We start from the raw sequence: 21,024 nt of genomic DNA on the forward strand, positions 1-21,024 counted from the left end.
ATTAGGGCATAATGAATTTATATGAACTGTAACGCAGTAAAACAATTTCAATTGTTGCATGTTGCATTTATTTTTGTTCATTACGGAATGGATCGAGAGCTTGGCTGGACCTATATTTCCTGCAATATGGAATTAGTAGGCTTTTGACTAGACAGGGAACCTTGTCAAGTCCTGTAGGGTTCAGCACACAATTTTAATTGAATCGAAATATGTTATGCATCACAGCAATTCATTTAGTTTGACAATCCCGTCAAATGCAAATCTGCATCTAGACACAATGGTTATATAAAGGTAAAATTGGCATCATGTTGATGCATTTAAATTGTACCTCTAGACCACTGGGCACTCACACACACTGGTTGAATAAACATTTCCACATAATTTCAACGAAATGACGCTGAACCCATGTGGAACAGACGTCTGTGCCCAGTGGGGAGAATCTTCAATTGGATGAGACCAAAGTGTTCTCTCCGAAAGAGACAGTACTATAGAGAACTGACTGGCCATCACACACTGGTATCTTGGTTCAAAAGAAAAGGTTTTTGATATGAGTCCTGCCTGTGTGCATGTTTGTATTTTGGCCATCACAGGCTTGGCGACGAAAAACATACATAAATTGTGACGATGCTCGCTTATCTTAGGTTGGTTTAAACCTTCACCAATCAAATATCCTTTGATCCTGGATGTCTCTCTTCTAGTCGCGTTTGCCCTCTCACTGTCTCTCCCGTTAGAAGTACAAGGCACTTCTCATCAAAACATGGCACATGTCCAGGACTTCACTGGGTTGCTTCAAGTGAATGATACCAACTTCATTTTATCAGTAGTCCATTGCCTGCATCAAGATTGATGTTTCATCCTACCATGGCAATCTAACGAATGACCACAGGTATTTGCATGTATAAGAACCAGCCTTAAGCGGACAGAAGTAGCACAGAGGGTTGCTTGGGAACAAAAACCCAATGAATCGTTGGAAGGCTACAGCTCTTTGCAACATTGAGAACAGGCAGAAAAAGTGGGATGGGAGGACTTTCCCTTCTGTTAAGGGCAGAAGAGCTAGGGTAGCCTAGTCTGAAGAGGGCATCATCAGGGTCTGGAACACACTGACTGTAAGGATTCATAACAGGGAGGAAAATACATACTATAATAAATAAAATAATCAAACTAACCTGGGTGAATGACCTGGCCCTCTCTGTGACAATCTTTAAGGTGAAGCCTTAGCATTTCCTGGTTTTGAAGAATAAAACCAAATAAATACATGAAAAGAAAAGGGCCATTTTGAACTGTTTAACTCCACAACCTGGCATCTGGTCCAGATCAAAACAATCAACTGGAGGTGGACATTTTCTGGTAAACGAAGCACTACGCTAATTATACACTTGCATCCTACTTTGGCTGTAAATGGTTATCAGGAGCAACAGTACCATATCATTTTGTGCTGGTGAAATGTTGTATATGTATAGAGCTTGTGCCGCAAATATGGACAGCGATATTCACACTTAAGTCAAGTAAAAAGCTCTATATTTTCTTAAATGTCATAATTCACAATGATATACATAACTGTTATGGTTGTGACATCTTTATTTAAGAGCTTTAAAAAGAAGAAAAAAACACTTAGACCATCAACATGGCTACACGACTTATTAAATATATCAGGGCAGCAGTTCAGTCTCCAGTACTGTAGTTATTGCTTTGCAATAATCTCTGTCTGTGGTCCTCAGCTGTCTAGTCTACAACAGGGAATAACACAGGTGAACTGGTTTAGATGGCAGAGGCATGTTTTAAATCAGAATCCTTTTCTGGGGAGTGCTGACATCATAGATGGAAGAGTCTCTTGAAATCCACTGTTGTAGATATAGGTCTACTTAGAAACCAACATACGAGAGCGGGACTTTGGGAAATCGGATGTTAAAATCTGGTATAAATTACAATAGGGCTAAAGATAAGGTCCCACCATGTAGGTCAATAGGTCTTCTTCCAGGAGCGGAAATAGAGCTGGATGGGGATCAGTGGGTTTCTTTTCTGTAGGCTGGGATGGAACACATCAAAGTCTACCCTCCGCACCCTTTGAAGGTAGTCCTCCAGCACCACCTAGAACAGCAGCCAGAGAGAGGGAAACAGCATCCACAGCATGTGTCCGTCAGTCCTTATTCTCTACATGTGGAAGCTAGCGTGAGCGTCATCTCAGAGCTCAGGAATGTGCTTCCTCTTTGCCCTAGACACACAAAGCCAGCCCGGCCTAAAACATATGATATGATTCAGCATCTGAGAGGAAAGAGCCTTTAAGGCGTCAGAACAGATTAACATAGTTATAGCACCAGCAGCAATAGAGCATCATATTTGTGGAAATTGTCCTAGATGGAGAGGATAAAAGAGGAACACAGAATTGAGTGGATTAATGCTCTCTCTTTCTCTAATTACCATCATACCCCTGCTGGTTGGAGCACTCAAGCGTTGTGACATCCACCCTTCAAAACATAACACATGACACGGGGCATTTGTCTCTCTAATTCTTCACCTGGGCCTCATTCTCAAGCCTCTGGTTAATATGTTCTGCCCTTCCTTTCTTGCGCTCTTTCATGCCCCTTCTCTGTGGGAATCAGACTGCTTTTGAGAGTGCCAGTGGTAAGAGCCCATATTGCAGTCCCTTGGTGGTCTGTCAGGTGCGATTTAAATTGGAGCAGTAAAAGGTGTGTCTGGCCTGATGGGGAGCGTGCTGTGATGAGAGGGAGATTAGGCTAGACATACAGCCATGTGAGGATATTGGGAGGTGGCTAAGGAAGAGAAAGGATCATTCAAGATGGCTGCTCCTCCTTACCTAGGTTCAGATGAACATGACTGGAGGATTCATTAAAAAACAAATGACAAGAGAACTTAAGAGAAACTAACACGGAGACCTGGTCTCTTCCCTGGTGCCAGGACTAAAGAAGCCCCGTAGTTCAGTCTTGTCTTTGGTCAACGTTTTAGTAAATATGACCCTTTTCATGATATTACGTCAGTCACAGTGACCACAACATAACCCAATCATTCTTATAATAATAACAACAACCCACTGTCTGGAGGAAGGCAGGGAAAGCGGAAGCTGGTATGTTCTTGCTGAAGGATCTGGCCTGTGGAGACAAAGGTTCAAACTGAGTAAAATGACTAACAGGCTAATAAAGCTATAATCCGTTTAACAGAGATGGACGTGCATATAAAACACCAGTAGCTAAATTTCAGACTACTTCAGCTTCTCTTTTAAATTCCTTTTGTGTACAAACAAGGCTTAATTAACTTGAAGCTCACAATAAAACAAAGTTACAAGTATTCATCAACTTTAAATGATTATGTATGGGTTGTACAGGTAAAAAAGGCATTGTAGTAGCCATTCGAGAAAACGACTGAACCCACATGAGAATACACTATCAGAGCTCTCCAAATGTAGAAATGTAATTGAATCAAATCAAGCAGTAAATCTGTTCGGCAAGAACAGCCCACCAAATAACATTGGAGGAACACTGTCCTAATGTCATGAGGTTACGTACGTGTTGTAGGTGTACGTGGGCTTGGCTGGCAATGTCATATACCACATCTCTCACATTCTGTTCCCGGCTTCCTCGGATGAAGTCCTCCTGGGAGGCTCTGTGCTGGTGGTGGTGACATACACACACAGGATAGATTTGTTCAAACTACTATTCTAGCCAAGCCAACCAATTGTTCATGCTGATAGCATATGGCCACTAATGGGGCGAACAAAGTGAAGCTCTCGATAATTATCTTCATTATTCACGGTATGTATAGCGATTGTCAGATCTGTTCTCTCTCCTTTAAAATTTGTTATGGCCTCAGGCTGCCCTGAGGTGTTTACAGCACTGTGGCCGTCAACCCCATGATAGATAGAAGATAGAGTACAAGTCGGATAGTTTGACAGCAAAAAATATATATAAAACGGTTCATCGTAATCTTATTCCACAAATAAGGAGTTTAGTTTGATATAAACTCAGCAAAAAAAAGAAAGGTCCTTTTCAGGATCCTGTCTTTCAAAGATAATTCATAAAAATCCAAATAACTTCACAGATCTTCATTGTAAAGGCTTTAAACACGGTTTCCCATGCTTGTTTAATGAACCATAAACAATTAATGAACAAGCACCCGTGGAACGGTCGTTAAGACACTAAGAGCTTACAGACGGTAGGCAATTAAGGTCACAGTTACACTAAAGAGGCCTTTCTACTGACTCTGAAAAACAACAAAGAAAGATGCCCAGGGTCCCTGCTCATCTGCGTGAAAGTGCCTTAGGCATGCTGCAAGAAGGATTGAGGACTGCAGATGTGGCCAGGGCAAATAAATTGCAATGTCCGCATTGTGAGACGCCTAAGACAGCGCTACAGGGAGACAGGACGGACAGCTGATCGCAGTGGCAGACCACGTGTAACACCTGCACAGCATCAGTACATTCAAACATCACACCTGCGGGACAGGTACAGGATGGCAACAACAACTGCATGAGTTACACCAGGAACGCACAATCCCTCCATCAGTGCTCAGACTGTGCGCAATAGGCTGAGAGAGGCTGGACTGAGGGCTTGTAGGCCTGTTGTAAGGCAGGTCCTCCGCAGACGTCACCGGCAACAAAATCGTCTATGGGCACAAACCCACAGTCACTGGACTAGACAGGTCGACCGATTAATCGGAATGGCCGATTAATTAGGGCCGATTTGAAGATTTCATAACAATCGGACATCGGTATTTTTGTACCCCGATTTGGCCAATTTAAAAAAAAAAATATATATATATAACATTAATCGGCATCTTTTTTTTTGGGGGGGGGGGGTCCTCCAATAATCGGTATCGGCATTGAAAAATCATAATCGGCCAACCTCTACACCAGATACTGACTTACTTTTGATTTTGACCCCCCTTTGTTTAGGGACACATTATTCCATTTCTGTTAGTCACATGTCTGTGGAACTTATTCAGTTTGTCTCAGTTGTTGAATCTTGTTCTGTTCATACAAATATTTACACATGTTAAGTTTGCTGAAAATAAACGCAGTTGACAGTGAGAGGGCATTTCTTTTTTTGCTGAGTTTAGTTTAACAATAATATGAGGACAATGACTTTGTATTGCTCAAAAGCACAAGGCGGTCGGTGTCTGTAGACATGCTGCTACACACATTAGCTTGACAAACTAAACAATCAAGTCAGGTAACATCAATACTATTTGAATAAAATGAAGCTTGGAATTGCAAGTTATTAGCTAGGCTAGAAGCTGTTGTCAAGCAATGGGAGCAAAACAACAAAACACGAACATACAGAGGGTCCACTGCCAAAGCCTGTATAAATGTAACATCACCACGGACAGAGGCTGAAGTAGTTAAACCCCTGGACACCAACAGTCCCTTCTGCTTCCGACCAGAGCAATGAACTTATGACTGGATTAAAATAATTGGAAAATTGCAAAGCAGTCACTGTCCCTTAATGACACAGGAAGTGGAGAAAACCCACCAGACTTTAGCAAGCTTCAATTGAGCTCAGGACTAGACCTTTATGTTACAGTAGCACCCCAGGTGTCAAAACAATATTGATCGGAAAATGACCTGGAGGTCTCCTTAAACCTGAAGAGGTCACTATTGTCACACACACTGGACTAGTAGCGGTAAAAACATCTCCTGATGTCACATCATAAATCAGCTGCACACAGTCCCCTGTCACTCCAGCTGTGGCTCAGAGACCTTGTCGACAGATGATCAGACAAAGGCTAGAATTTGACTTGTAACTGCTGCCAGTGCATTTGTCATGGGGTTTCATTAGAACAGTGCCTCTGGCATACTTCATTTGGAGTAGTGACACACTCCCTCACTGTGTTGATATTGCCAAACCGGTCGAGCAGGAATATAATGTCACAAAGGCCTGTGTGTGTGTGTCTGGAATGGCAGTGTAGCATCCATCTGTACAAAACGGCACCAGGAATGTCATCATTTTGATACCTCTGCTGCAGATATGATCACTCACCAGCATGCAGATGTCCATAGGTAGGTAGACTTTGCGTCTGCTGCTGTGGTAGGGCGTGGCTCTTAGGCACGTCACGATCCCCTGGGCCTTACCAATGTGGCTGGCAGCATGATCAGCATGGACATCTTTCACACCTGGACAAACACACACACAAAGGGAATCAGGGAAGACAGAAAAATAAATAAAAGTTAAATCATTGCACCACTTTTAAAAAAAATTACTAAACTCTTGAATTAAACATGCGCTGTCTAGGTACAAGAAGAATTTGTCTTCTAGTTTACCTCAGAAACCTAGTTACCGTTTTTGATTGACTAGGACCATGCTAAAACCTTAAGCAGACACTGTTCTCTTGTATACATAATTTATAACAATGAAGCGCACACATTTGATATCAATAACTGGGAAATGCTTTCATGCGGAGTGCCCTGTACTTGAAATAGTTTGAGGCTTTGAGTCAGACATCTCTTCTAGTCAATTAGACTGGAACAAGTGTGACAGGTTCCTTGGCAGAGGGGGGCAAAAATAATGACATTCCACAAGAGAAGATGCGAACAAGTCACAGAAATGCAGGTATTTGAAATGCAGAAATGATGCAAGTTAATTAATCGCTCAAGTGAATACAGCTTGACCAGCTTCTAAGTCTTCCTCTCATAAAACAATCTGCATGTTCAAGTAATCATTATTTTGTATACAGTGCATTCAGGAAAGTTTACAGACCCCTTGATTTCACATTTTATTACGTTACAGCTTTATTATAAAATTATTTAAATGTCCCCCCCTCAAATTACACACAATACCCCACCCATACTAACAAGTCAAAAACAGGTTTTCAGAAATATTTGCAAATATATTAAAAATAAAGTATTCATACCCTTTACTCAGTACTTTGTTGAAGCACCTTTGGCACCAATCACAGCCTCGAATCTTCTTGGGTATGACACTACAAGCTTGGCACACCTGTATTTGGAGAGTTTCTCCCATTCTTCTCTGAAGATCCTCAAGCTCTGTCAGGTTGGATTGGGAGCGTCTCTCCAGAGATGTTCGATCAGGTTCAAGTCCGGGCTCTGGCTGGGCTAGTCAAGGACATTCGGAGACTTCTCCCTAAGCCACTCCTGCATTGTCTCGGCTGTGTGCTTAGGGTCGTTGTCCTGTAGGAAGGTGAACTTCACCACAGTCTGAGGTCCTGAGTACACTGGAGCAGGTTTTCATAAAGGATCTCTCTGTACTTTGCTCTGTCCGTCTTTCCCTCAATCCTAACTAGTCTCCCAGTTCCTGCTGCTGAAAACATCCACACAACATGATGCTGCCACCACCATGCTTCACTGTAGGGATGGTGCCTGGTTTCCTCCAGGTGTGATTCTTGGCATTCAGGCCAAAGAATACAACCTTGGTTTCATCAGACAAGAGAATCTTGTTTTTCATGGTCAGAGTACTTGAGGTGCCTTTTGGCAAAGTCCAAGCGGGCGGTCATGTTCCTTTTACTGGAGGAGTGGCTTCCATCTGGCCCCTCTACCATGAAGGCCTGATTGGTGGAGTGTTGCAGAGATGGTTGTCCTTCCGGAAGGTCCTCCCATTTCCACAGAGGAGCTCTGTCAGAGTGACCATAAGGTTCTTGATCACCTCCCTAACGAAGGCTCTTCTCCTCCATTTCCATTTGCTCTGTTTGGCCAGGCAGCCAGCTCTAGGAAGAGTCTTGGTTGTTCCAAACTTCTTCCATTTAAGAATGATGGAGGCCACTGTGTTCTTGGGAACCTTCAATGCTGCAGAAATACGTTGGTACCCTTCCCCCAGATCTGTGCCTCAACACAATCCGGTCTCGGAGCTCTACGGAGAATTAATTCAACCTCATGGCCTGGATTTTGCTCTGACATGCCCTGTCAACTATGGGACCTTTTTATAGACAGGTGTGTGCCTTTCCAAATCATGTCCAATCAATTGAATTTACCACAGGTGGACTCCACCCAAGTTGTAGAAACATCTCAAGGATGATCATTGGAAACAGGATGCACCTGATGTCAATTTCAAGTCTCATAGCAAAGGGTCTGAATACTTATGTAAATAAGGTATTTCTGTTTTTATTTTTAACAAATGAGCAAACAATTCTAAAAACCTGTTTTCACTTTGTCATTATGGGGTATTGTGTGGAGATTGATGAGGAAAATGTTTTATTTAATCAATTTTAAAACAAGGCTGTAACGTAACAAAATGTGGAAAAAGTCAAGGGGTCTGAACTTTCCGAATGCACCGTACACACACAGTATAATGTGACTGTTCCTGTCAAGGTTCTTCCAAATAGGGAAGGAGCAGAGTCATTGTCATCCATTTCTTTGGCTCTATGGAATCTATTAAGAATGTGTTTAATGTAGAGTGGAAATGGGTCGTTTCTGTTGTCCAGCCTTTCAGCAAAAATCTACACGAGATCAGTGGCTATATTGATTCATTCTGATGGCATTTCCGTTGTGCAATTATACACGACGAGCTCTGCAACGCCAGGCGGACAAGGTATCATTAGACAAGACACAATTACAAAGTTCCCGGCAATGTTCCATTCGCTGGCTGCAATTCTCATCTTTCTCAATTTAGTCAAATGTGCTGCATTTGCAAGCACGATTCTCATCATTTCTAAGAGGTACTTGAACACTGGGAAGTTAATTGTGAATATAAATTAGATGTTTTTTCCCCCCTCGGGAACAGAGCAATGCACATGCTGTACACTCTTCAGTCAGTGGAGTCGAGCACAAAACACAGATACACCTGCTCACCTAAACTCTCCAGAAGAAGGTACAGTAGTGAGGACTGGGTATTCTCTGAATAGGCCTCCAACTCCTGGAGGTTTCTATAAGCTCTGTCTTCCATGTCTTTCTCCTGTTGGCAACAGTAGAGACATACTTCAAATAAATTAAACAGAACTAGAATTGAACCCACCCAAATCCATGACCTAAAATGCAAACATTTGCTTACTCTCTCAGAGATTATTCTAAGCATCCACCTCTTTGTCAGGTAGTGTTTCTTCACCGCCTGCAAAAGGAGATATTTGACGATATTTAAAACAGCTTTTCCAATGCCTTTGATATGTACTATGTTTAATGGTATGCAAAGTCCAAACGTTATACTGTAGACTGCGTTAGCCTGCAGATGTATTCATGAAAATAAAAACAGAAAATATCTACTCCAGACTGACCCTCCATAGTTCTGCACTGACAGGCTGCACTGGGGGGTCGTCCCTGTAGATTTCCTCCACTGTAGTCTTCCAGAACTGCATCCGCATCAGACCTATGGTCTTCTGGGAAACAGAGTCCTTCACCTTGGAGAGAAACAAAAAAGCGAGTCTTTTCTCAATTCCTTTCAGAAGACATCTTCATTGAATAAGTTTATACTGTTAGGCATACAGATTTGCATGAAAAATGCCTTGCTTTACTAGACCATTCCCTCACTGTTATCCTTGTTCATATCTAGGTCTATAAATTGATGTATTATTCTAGACATAAACAGCATTATCTTCAACAGCAGGATGCCTGAACATCAACACTTAGCTCTGGACATGTATTGGACATATGACCACCCCGAGGATTATAGTATCATCATTTCCAATATATGCATATTCATACAGTGCCTTCAGAAAGTATTCACACCCCTCAACTCTTTACACATTTTGTGTTACTGCTTGAATTTAAAATGGATTAAATTTAGATGTTTTATGTCACTGGCTTATACACAATAACCCATGATGTCAAAGTGGAACTGATTTTCTAAATGTTTACAAATTAATAAAAAATAAAAACCTGAAATGTATTGAGTCAATCAGCATTCAACCCATTTGTTATGGCAAGCCAAAATATATTCAGGATTAAAGATGTAATAATCAAGTCACATAACAAGTTGCATAGACTCAATCTGTGTGCAATAATAGTGTTTAACATGATTTTTGAATGACTACTTCATCTCTGTACCCCACACATACAATTATCTGTAAGGTCCCTTAGTCGAGTAGTGAATTTCAAACAAAGATTCAACCTCAAAGACCAGGGAGGTCTTCCAATGCCTCACAAAGAAGGGCACCTGTTGGTAGATGGCAACAACAACAAAAACATACAGGCATCATTCCTAACTCAGTTGCCGGAAAGGAAGGAAACCGCTCAGGGATTTCACCATGAGGCCAATGGTGACTAAAACAGTTAGAGTTGAATGGCTGTGATAAGAGAAAATGGAGGATGGATCAACATTGTAGTTATCCCACAATACTAACATAATTGACAGAGTGAAAAGAAGGACGCCTGTACAGAACACATATTCCAAAACATGCATCCTGTTTGCAATAAGTACAACTGCAAAATGTGGCAAAGAAATGAACTGTATGTCCTGAATAAAAAGCATTATGTTTTGGGATATCCAACACAACACATCAATGAGTACCACTCTTCCTATTTTCAAGCATGGTGATGGCTGTGTCATGTTATGGGTTTGCTTGTCATTGGCAAAGACTAGGGAGTTTTTGGGAATAAAAATTAACAGAGCTAAGCACAGGCAAAATCCTAGAGGAAAAACTGGTTCAGTCTGCTTTCCAACAGACAGTGGAAGACAAATTCACCTTTCAGCAGGAAAATAACCTAAAACACAAGGTCAAACCTACACTGGAGTTGCTCACCAAGAAGACAGTGAAATGTTCCTGAGTGTCGAGTTACAGTTTTGACTTAAAACTGCTTGAAAATATATGGCAAGACTTGTCTAGCAATAATCAACAACCAATTTAACAGAGCGTGAAGAATTTTGAAAATAATAAATGGCCAATGTTGCACAATCCAGGTGTTCAACGCTCTTAAGAGACTTACCCAGAAAGACTCCTAGCTGTAATTGCTGCCAAAGGTGCTTCTACAAAGTATTGACTCAAGGGTGTGAATACTTATGTAAATGAGATATTTCTGTATTTAAATTTAAATACATTTGCAAAAATGTCTTCACTTTGTCATTATGCGGTATTGTGTTCAGATGGGTGAGGAAAAAAATATATATCATGATCCATTTTGAATTAAGGTTGTAACACAAAATGTGGAACAAGTCAAGGGGTATGAATACTTTCTGAAGGCACTCAGTGCTGAACTTTCTGGAATACCTGCCTGAGCCAGCTCGACATTGAAGGCCCTCAGGGCCAGTGAGGAGCGCCGGGCATCCTCAGGGAGAAGCAGGGAGGACACAAAACCGTCATAGTCCCGAGACCTGGGGGAAACAAGGCAGTGGAATTATTTGAAACAAGTCAAGTGTAATGCTATTGGTGGACTAACTTCTTCACAATGAAAACGTTAGATGCAGTAACACATGTAACAAAAACAAATTACTAGCCAGGGTTGGGGTCAATTCCATTTCAATTCAGTATATGCACTGACATTCCAATTCTCTAGAATGCATTTCAACGAGGAACAATTGGAATTTAAATGCATTTGGTTAACTTTCTAAATTAACAGGAATTGAACCCAACCATGCAACGAGCTGTACAATGTAGCCAGTCAGAGGGGCCCATGCAATTTGTGCTTAGAAGGATGCTTGCTCGTCATACCATTTAGCCATATTTAGCTAGCTAGCAAACTGGCTTACTTACCTCACAATATCGATACAGTATTTTTCGTTATGCCGAGATTCTGCAGTAGAGTTTGTTGAAGCTCGTATACATTTTACTTCGGTAGGTCGTTGAATACAAATAGCGTGTGGCAATATATTTCTTTGGAGTGAGTGAAACACCGAACATTTTGTGGTTAATAATCCATGCTTTGCACTAATGCCAGATGCCATGTTCATAATATACCCTTCAACTTTCACCCTTACCTTGTGTCACAACAAAAGTATTCCTCCCTAGTTCATGTGTTCCGCTTTATGTTGTACTTTGAAATACAGAACACTCGTTTTAGGTAAAGTATTTATCTCAAGGAAGAGAATTAGTTGTAATTTAGCGAACAATATGAAGCAGCTACAACTGTGCGTTTCAGAGTTTCATTTATAGTAGACCTTTGCAGCAGGCAAAGTAAACAGAACTTGACGTGCTCTTGTTCTGGACAACGTCATATATAAGGGTCATATGACTTCCCTCGCTATGATTATGGGAGCTTAAAAGTAGAGTGAGCCAGTTACACACTGTAAATGTCGATGCTGTCATATGGCAACAGTTTCAATTAATTGTCACTTTGCATTGGTCCTGATATGGCATGGTATTTGGCTTTCGGAGTGCAACAATATTGGGTAAGGGCCGTCGTGTCTAGTTCGGAAGCAAAACGTTCACAATCAGACTCAGAAGTGAACAAGCGCTAGCTAGATTGCTTGGGCTGCTGTCTCAAGGAGGCAGACCGGAATCTTGTTAGGACAGCCTGTGAGGACACCGCACCCTTCTGACGTGGTAGTCCCGTGTAGTTCAGTTGGCAGAGCATGGAGCTTGCAATGTCATGGTTGTAGTTTCTATTTCCAATGGTGACCAGTAGGAAAATGTATTGAGTAAAATGCATCAGGTTAAATTATTCCCTGCCTATGTTCTGCCAGGTTTTTGGGGATTAATAAACGAATTCATTAATATGTTGATCAGTTAAAGCCAGGCACTTGCTTGATTTGTTTATCTAGTGCAATGGCAACAGTAAAGAGCAAAGTCATTCTTGTCTCTGACAACAGTATGTTTCCCCTGTGTGACTTTACTAGGCTGTGTGAATAGGCTATTTAACGCAAACATGTTCAGTCAAGTGAAGAAGTCTTTCGTACACTTAGCGTCACTGCAAGCTGAGGACCTATCTGAAATAAACATATACAGTTGAAGTTGGAAGTTTACATACACTTAGGTTGGAGTCATTAAAACGTGTTTTTCAACAACCACCCCAGTCTTGTTAACAATATTGGAGCAACATCTCAAGACATCATCAGTCAGGAAGTTAAAGCTTTGTCTCAAATGGGCCTTCCAAATGAACAATGACCCCTAGCATACTTCCAAAGTTGTGGCAAAATGGCTTAAGGACAACAAAGTCAATTTGTTGGAGTGGCCATCACAAAGCCCTGACCTCAACCCTATAGAAAATTTGTGGGCAGAACTGTAAAAGTGTTCGAGCAAGGAGGCCAACAAACCTGACTCAGCTCTGTCAGGAGGAATGGGCCAAAATTCACCAAATTTATTGTGGGAAGCTTGTGGAAGGCTACCCAAAATTATTTACCCAAGTTAAACAATTTAAAGGCAATGCTACCAAATACTAATTGAGTGTATGTAAACTTCTGACCCACTGGGAATGTGGTGAAAGAAATAAAAGCTGAAAACATTCTCCCTACTATTATTCTGACACTTCACATTCTTAAAATAAAGTGATCCTAACTGAACTAAGACAGAGAATTTTTACTTGGATTAAATGTTAGGAATTGTGAAAACTGAGTTTAAATGTATTTGGCTAAGGTGTATGTAAACTTCTGACTTCAACTGTACATTGTACTTGTCATTGCTAATGTGAAATATGAGATTTTTTTTATGCTTGAAATAACTCATATTCTTTACAAATGTTATATTATCTAAAGTACACATGTCATTTCATTGAGGCAGAGGTGTTTCTTAGCATTTAAGCACAACTCATCTTGAAGGTTCCGGTAGTTGCATTTCATCAACACTAGAGGGCAGTGTTGTATAGTCATGTGCTTGTATCTAAAATTATGTAAATCAAATCCTAGTAATCGATTCTCAATTCAAGTTTGTCTGGTTTTACAGACCCTGTCTTTACTTTGTTACTACAACCCCTCCAGCGTTTCTCTCATCTTATCAAGTAGCATAAGCTGCCATATGTTGTCTAATGGTATAGAAGACCCATTCTCATTGAAAAGCAAGTCTAGGACGCAGGTGATGTGGTCTATGTGCCCTATTTATATGCTTTCCGTTTTAGTTTAATTTTTACGTCTTTCAGTTTTGTACACCAAGCTTCAAATGGCTAAAATTACAATATTTTTGGTTATGGAAAATATATTTCACAGCGGTTTAAATGGTACAATGATACTATACTTGCTTGTTTTATTACTGAAACTGAAATAAGGTGCGATTTCTGCGTAGTGCATCTTTATTAACACGTATCATGAGCGTTGAGACGTACCAAGGATGGTTGGAAGTGGCCGGAGGCTTTTTCTTATTTTTTTTCTTCACATGACTAACAATCTATGGACACATTTACCCACTGATAATAAGTCAATTGTTTGTGAGATGAAAGTGTTTTGGACATAACTCAAATGTGTGACCGGTGCTTTTACTTTAAAGAAAAAAGTTCTAAACAATTTTGCTGCAGATCTTGATTTCTTTGAATGCAGTTTGTCTATTTTGCTTAACGTTTAATGCAATATGAATTCAAGATAAGTGTATCATGAGTAAATAAAGTTGAAACAACCAGGTATCTCCGTACTCCTACGGCCATAACCATGGACCCTCCCACTCCCACCGTCATGTCCGAGACTGCCAGCCCGTTGTCCATGGCAACGTCGCCCACCAGCAACCACACTGGGGTGCCCGCGGCTGAGTCCAAAGTCTTCATCTCTGACGTCCCTGGCACAACCCGATGGGTCACAGGTCAGTGGAGGAAATATACATTTGGAAAATACCCCTACAATTACCCCATTTGAATTCTGTATGGCAAAATGTACTATTATTTTTTTGTTTCCATATCTATTCAACAGTTTTAAACACCATACCATTACAATATTAGGCTTTTGTCATGAAAATATTTCCTCCCTGCCACAGGTCACATTGTGCTGGAGCCCAGGGGGTGCGGGGTGAACCAGCGGGAGGCAGTGGAGGAAACGGCTAACAACGCCAGGTGTCTCTGTGCCCAGAATGGAGGGTTCTTTGGTACTAGGACTGGGGAGTGTTTGGGGAATGTAGTCAGTGACGGGGTGCAAGTGAGGGACAGCCGAGGGGAGCAGAATGCCCAGTTTGGCATCAGGAGGGACGTTACACTGTTTTTTGGGTAAGAGCTGCCGGTCTTGTAAAATTTCCTTCTCAATCTCTCTACTCAATTTGAGCTCCATTTGTGGTTGTAATAGCTAACATAAATTTGCACTTCATGACTTTTTCTAGACAAATGCTGTCAAGGCTTGTAGTTGAGTTTGTGGAACATTGATCCTGTTATCATAAAATATGAAGTTCTTATGTTTATAACCCTATCGCGTAATATGACGCCTACTTTGGAACATAACCAATTAGATTAGAATGGGACTCCCTGTTCCCTGGAGAAGTGTTGTGTTGACCTGTCAGTCATTCTGTGTAGAGTAATGGCTCTAACTTGGAATGTTCCTGTTACCCAGATAAGGGTGTTTACGTTCATGCATGTTTGATGGGAAAAATAAGAGCAGTGAAAAAAGCAGTGGTCCCTGACCCAATAAAACCAGCCACCTGGAACAGACGGCTGCTTGGTTGTTGTGGCGTGGCTGATGTAATATTGTATGGGCAGACTCACCAAAGCATTCAATGTGTCCAATGTGCCCCCACATCTCACCCCCATCTCAACCCCCCCATAGATTTTTCATAGACCAGAGCCTGAGGGCTGTCAACACTAAGATATTTAACTGTCACAAACTGAAGTATAAACATTTCTTGTGGAAGCCAACAAAGCTAGCCAGGCGAAAAAATAAATAAAACAAATTTTACCTTTATTTAACTAGGCAAGTCAGTTAAGAACAAATTCTTACTTTCAATGATGGCCTAGGAACAGTGGCCTAACTGCCTGTTCAGGGGCAGAACAATAGATGTGTACCTTGTCAGCTCGGGGATTTGAACTTGCAACCTTTCAGTTACTAGTCCAACGCTCTAACCACTAGGCTACCCTGATGTGTACGGAGATTTAGGATGCACTTGAGCTTTTGGCTGCCTTTTAGAAATGTTTTATCTCACTCGATTGCAGAATGTACCCTTTTTAACATGAGTATCGAAGTATGTGATCTGATGAGTACCTTGTTCCACAGTTGGTTATTCCTTTCTTGAGATGGCACCGGATGATGTTATTTACTACCTCATTTTTGTCCCTGATTTTCCCTCTTTACATCCCTGTTTCTCTACTTCTTTCCCTCAAGTTATCGCTCTGATGAGGCCAACCCCATTGTGCAGTTAGTCAGTGGGGTGGTGTGGCTCCTCCGAGACAGCCAGGTCTACATTAACCAGAGCATAGATGCTGAGTGTGCAAGGAGACAGGTCGCTACTGAAGGATACTGAGGATGTCTTCAATTTAGCCATATTTACTTAAAATGCTAGAGGTATGTAGATAGTTAGTATTGACATCTTTTAATATTACTTTAGGTAAAGTCTCCCATTAAGTGCAGATCTAGCATCGGCTTCCTCAACCATTAGATTAGGAAGTAAAAAGCAGGACTGGCTTTACGTTAGCACTTAGCGGTAACTTTGTCCTAGACTTGATGTAGAAATCTGTTTTTGGCTTCACATCACACATATAACAGTTACCGCTAAGTGCTAACGTAAAGCCAGTCCTGCTTTACGTTAGCACTTAGCGGTAACTTTGTCCTAGACTTGATGTGGAAATCTGTTTTGGCTTCACATCACTCATATAACATGGCCATTTAAAACAGAGTTGTCATAATACACAATAAAAAATACATTTAGAAATATGAAGAGACATTTCCTGTGGCACAATTCACTAATGCGTATGGTGAAACACTGTTTGCCCATTCTGGCTAAGTAAAAACAACAATGATGTATTCTATCAAATTCAGCCAGAATGCTTCAATTACATTTTCATGCATTTCATTCCGCAGGGAATTTCCACGATGAGGAGGGGAAACTGATCCTGTCTTTTATTTAACGAGGCAAGTCAGTTAAGAACAAATTCTTATTTTCAATGACGGCCTAGGAATAGTGGGTTAACTGCCTGTTCAGGGGCAGAACAACAGATTTGTACCATGTCAGCTCAGGGATTTGAACTTGCAACCTTCCGGTTACTAGTTCAATGCTCTAGCCACTAGACTACCCTGCCTGTTCCACATTGACGGACAGACGGACCACAGAGGGTAAAAATGTAAAAGAGATGGGGGGGGGTACCGTGTAACTGGTTGAGGGGGAAGTGGAAAGAGGATTGTGGGAGACAAAGGGAATACAGTGGGAGGGAGAGAAAATGCGTGGTCAAAGTGAAACAAAGCAGGTTTGATAGGAGACAGAAGTGGGGTCATTTAGGCATATGAAAGAGATAGGGCTAAGTAATAAGGCTCTGATCAATTCTATTGATCTGGCTTTCTCTGCACCGGTGCAATGAACAAATGACCTCATTGACCTAGAGATTCATGAGTTTGTTAAAGAAATGGCTTTGAAAAGACCACAAGGGGACATGTCTGTTCATGTCCATGGCCTCTCCACTCAATATCAGGCCATATAAAGTCAATAAATCGTATCTAGTCAGCACAGTCTCAAGGTGCATATCAGTCCAACCACGGACCTTCTCCAATGAATTTACCTTATTTTTCACACAATCGACATTGCTTCAGAAATCCTTATGGATTTGTTTTGCATTAAATGCATGCACCTTTCTCCTATATGGCCTTATGGTACTGTACTACTAGTGGTGTTGTAACAACTGTTCATTCCTCTCTAGCATGACTCTTTGGGAGTTGGCACATTTTCTGCAAGGTCAGGGGGTCATCAACGCCATCAACCTGGATGGGGGTGGTTCCTCCACTTACGTGGCAAATGGCTCATTGACCAGCTACCCCTCAGACCACTGGTAAGCCAAACAGAGAGCTTAAGTCACATGTTCATTGCAATAACATTACAAGGTTTATGTAGCTGCTTTTTGTGACTTTTATTTTAGTCAAATGTTGTTGCTGTTTGACACACTGCAATTTCTATTCATGATATTCATTCTCTCACCTGCTTTCTTTGTCTCCATGTTCCCCATCTCGCCTATCGGTTTCCTGCTTCAGTGTCTCAGACCCCATGTGGTGCTGCCCTCGGCGGGTCTCCACCATCCTGTGTGTCCGCCAGCCCCAGTGCCAGCCTGAGGACTGCAGAGGTCACGGGATGTACATCGATGGGCACTGCCAATGCCAGGAGGGCTGGAATTGGACTGGCTGTGACAACCTGGTGTGCCAACCGCCCGCCTGCGGTGCTCATGGTGTCTGTACACAGGGTGAGTGATGACTGGTGAGGAGTAGGTACAGTTGTTCTCTCTTGTGTTCTGAACAAGCTCTGAGGTCACAATGAAATGCCTCTTGCCTCATTCTTTATCTATTCTTTCTCCCCTTTCTTATCTCATCTCTCTCATGGTGCAGATGGCTGTGCGTGTGATGCTGGATGGAGAGGGGCGAACTACGGCCAAGGTAATCAGCCGCTCTCTCTCTCTTTCTGGCTTGGTTTGTTTACACAACAAGTCTGTAATTTCTCCTGGTGTGAAACATGTTGCTTGTCCCCAGGACCCTATGATCTGTGAAGAATGTACTCTGTCGAGCTTTGGCAATTACGATTGGTAGTTATAAAGTCCACATTCCAGGGCAGTACTTTAACACCTCCTAGCCCTCACATTTTCTTTCACTCACTGCACCCTCTCCCAACCCCATGGTCCTATAAAACACTCCTTACTTTCCTGACCAAACCTGTATCCTACCTAAAACTTTATACAGTGAGGTCATGTCCTCATATCCTGTAATACTCCCTCCAAAATCTACAGTATCTGACCGTCCACCGATAACAGTTTACTTGTGTCTTAACTTATTCAAATCTCTGAATGAACAGCTGGAACGCATTAGCCCTAATAGGCTAAGCCTACGTTACATCACTTCCTTGGTCCTCTGATTACCAAATCCTGGACTGAATACCTTTTGCTTTGGAGATTAAATGAAGCTTTTGTTGAAGTCGTATTGTCTGTCAGAGCCTTTTCACTCTTCACGTACATCATTGCTGTAGTTCCCATGTATTATGGACTAGTTATACGTATATGTGACAATTACATATGGTGAACAGTATCTTCAAGTCCCTTAGAAGGTCTAGGAAACCAAAACATTGGTACTAACCCCTGATGTTGCAAGCTAGAGCAGTGGTTTTCAAGAAGGAAGTTTCTTAACTTTAAAGCTTTATTGTATTTTCCAGTGACATCTCATCCTGTTTCCTTGGTGTCTCTTACATCCCTTCCTGTGTTCCCCTCCCCACACAGTGGTATGAGGCCACCCGTAACACCCGCGCCTGCTCTGAGCACTATTAGTTGCAGTAAACGGATCACAACATACTGCATAAAGAGGTTACAAGCCTCTTCGTGATGTCTGCACCTCAATCTCTAAAGAGTACTAATAGTTTCCTAGTTGTCATCCTGTAAAGTGTCTTGTACAGTTTGTGGACCACTTCATTCAAAGCCTGCTAGCATAGGTTTTCTGTTTTATTGGTTCCCCATTATTACATGGTACAGACATTCAGGATATGTTTCAGTTGGCTGTATGTAGTCTAGGGCCGCCCCCAACAACAACAAAAATATAGTTTGACCGACGTCGTCTGTTCCCTCGACCAATCGATTGGTTCGATATTTTTAAACGTGTATTTTTCCATATAGACACATCCTATGTATTTTGAGAAAATCAACCGTATGCATTGAGCTTGTCTGACACTTTAAGCTCACTGTTTGATTAAATAAGACACAAATGACTCTAGAGGGAGCTAGAGATCTAGATAACCAGAAGAAAAAACTTAACCTGACCCAACCATCCCTCTCCTGATGGCTTTTTCAGATTCTGCCCTTGTTCTCCTGAAGTTGCCGGTAATAGGCTGCACGAGGAGTCGGCAACCTTTTTTTTTCATGTGGAATGCCAATTTATCTTACCATATCTACCGATCTGTGTGCCAGTTATGGTTTTCATATGCACATTTATAATAACGTTTTATTTCAATCATTGTCATGTGGTTAATCAAAATTATATCTAAATTAAAATGATACAAACCTTAAAAGTAATTTCTATTGCCATTGGTCAACTATGTAAAAATAGCCTACATAAAGCCAACAAACAAAAACATTGCAGCCTGCCGGTAGAAAATATCCTATAAATGATATTGGCTATGCACGGCTTTTCTGCAATGAACTTGAAACATTGTATTAATTTGGGTCTGGTCTGAAGCTTGCTCTAGCAAACTTGCAACATTGTATAAAATATTCTGGGCCCTCTGTTTCAGGCTCCTGTGAGCTCTGGACAGACACAGCTGTAGGCTATTTGCCTAAGTGATAGGAAGCAGTGCTTGACTTGGACAGGAGCTCACTGGAGCTGAGTACCGACACCTCAAATTTCCTACTGCTTCAGCTCCAGCACCCAGAATGAGTGATGAGTGACCACTGATGAGAAGTAATCGGGTAGGCCTATTCAATGACGTTTCCACTGGATCAGAGCATGACATTTTTCCATTCACACTGAGTTGTAATTCAGAAGGGAGGGAGAGAGCTGGAAAGATTTTTCAAATATATTGAGGGACTATAGTCATTCTAATGCATATAAAAAAATACTTTGTTTGCTTGCTGTTCGAGGTGAAAACATTACTTTGAGAAGCTCCACAGCTTAACCACCACAGTGGCTAAATTGACAGAACTCGTAAATGGGTTGAAATAAACCAAAACGTGTTCCTCACAAGTGTTGCATAGGTTGTGCGCTCTGCAAACAATGTGTCCACTCCGACAATGAGAACGCTAAAAGGAATAATATATTGAATGCATCAACAGAAATGACCGTAGCCGAACAAACATTGTAGATGAGCAATTAATGGCAAATGTACAAATGGTGATCTATGTAATGAGGAATTGATATACACTAACAATCAAACACAAACGATTCACACAATGAAGTTATGAAACAATGAATGTGCACAAATTGGTGGAAGAGCGCATTCTGGAGAGAGAAGCGCATCTGGGTGCTTCGTGGTCAATCCGAAGTCTGCATTGGCCATGCAGTATCTACGGAGATACAGCCTCTGCAGAAGTCAGGGCATTCATACTACTTCCACTTCGCAGAGTTTGTGTTTAGACAGGATGTAACGCTCCCATCAACCGTCAACCAAACCAAACCAATGTCAATG

The 21,024-nt window shown here is 41.5% G+C and overlaps 3 protein-coding genes across 7 annotated transcripts in view; 2 read left to right on the plus strand and 1 right to left on the minus strand.

The window, feature by feature from the left end:
• Window positions 1-1,560: 1,560 nt before the first annotated feature.
• LOC118367536 (NADH dehydrogenase (ubiquinone) complex I, assembly factor 6-like) lies at window positions 1,561-11,956 on the minus strand. Of its 4 annotated transcripts, none has more exons than XM_035751113.2 (10): window positions 11,808-11,956; window positions 11,584-11,703; window positions 11,101-11,204; window positions 9,172-9,294; window positions 8,952-9,008; window positions 8,753-8,855; window positions 5,991-6,124; window positions 3,522-3,623; window positions 3,051-3,107; window positions 1,561-2,088 (listed from the first exon to the last, which is right to left on the minus strand). In XM_035751113.2, exons 3-10 carry the CDS (start codon window positions 11,119-11,121, stop codon window positions 1,960-1,962), a joined length of 726 nt encoding a protein of 241 aa, XP_035607006.1. In that variant the 5' UTR covers window positions 11,122-11,204; window positions 11,584-11,703; window positions 11,808-11,956; the 3' UTR covers window positions 1,561-1,959. The 4 variants fall into 4 exon arrangements, with proteins under 4 accessions (XP_035607006.1, XP_035607007.1, XP_052350374.1 ...); XM_035751114.2 differs by having other exon boundaries at window positions 11,105-11,204; window positions 11,808-11,829; XM_052494414.1 differs by lacking the exon at window positions 11,584-11,703 and having other exon boundaries at window positions 11,808-11,951.
• Window positions 11,957-12,087: 131 nt separating this feature from the next.
• LOC118367539 (N-acetylglucosamine-1-phosphodiester alpha-N-acetylglucosaminidase-like) lies at window positions 12,088-16,796 on the plus strand. 2 transcript variants are annotated; one of them, XM_052494415.1, is made up of 4 exons: window positions 12,088-12,218; window positions 14,375-14,550; window positions 14,722-14,947; window positions 16,050-16,362. In XM_052494415.1, exons 1-4 carry the CDS (start codon window positions 12,136-12,138, stop codon window positions 16,186-16,188), a joined length of 624 nt encoding a protein of 207 aa, XP_052350375.1. In that variant the 5' UTR covers window positions 12,088-12,135; the 3' UTR covers window positions 16,189-16,362. The 2 variants fall into 2 exon arrangements, 1 of the variants encoding a protein (XP_052350375.1); XR_008090425.1 differs by lacking the exon at window positions 16,050-16,362 and adding an exon at window positions 16,746-16,796 and having other exon boundaries at window positions 12,176-14,550.
• A 781-nt stretch (window positions 16,797-17,577) lies between these two features.
• LOC118367538 (tumor protein p53-inducible nuclear protein 1-like) overlaps window positions 17,578-21,024 on the plus strand; it is a 28,007-nt gene continuing 24,560 nt past the window's right edge. Inside the window, exons 1-3 of the mRNA XM_035751116.2 lie at window positions 17,578-17,704; window positions 17,904-18,109; window positions 18,252-18,299. The gene's annotated coding sequence lies outside the window, so the exon portion shown is untranslated. The remainder of the gene's footprint in view (window positions 17,705-17,903; window positions 18,110-18,251; window positions 18,300-21,024) is intronic.

The sequence above is a fragment of the Oncorhynchus keta genome, chromosome 34 (assembly GCF_023373465.1).
Source record: "Oncorhynchus keta strain PuntledgeMale-10-30-2019 chromosome 34, Oket_V2, whole genome shotgun sequence".
Classification (NCBI taxonomy): Eukaryota; Metazoa; Chordata; class Actinopteri; order Salmoniformes; family Salmonidae; genus Oncorhynchus; species Oncorhynchus keta.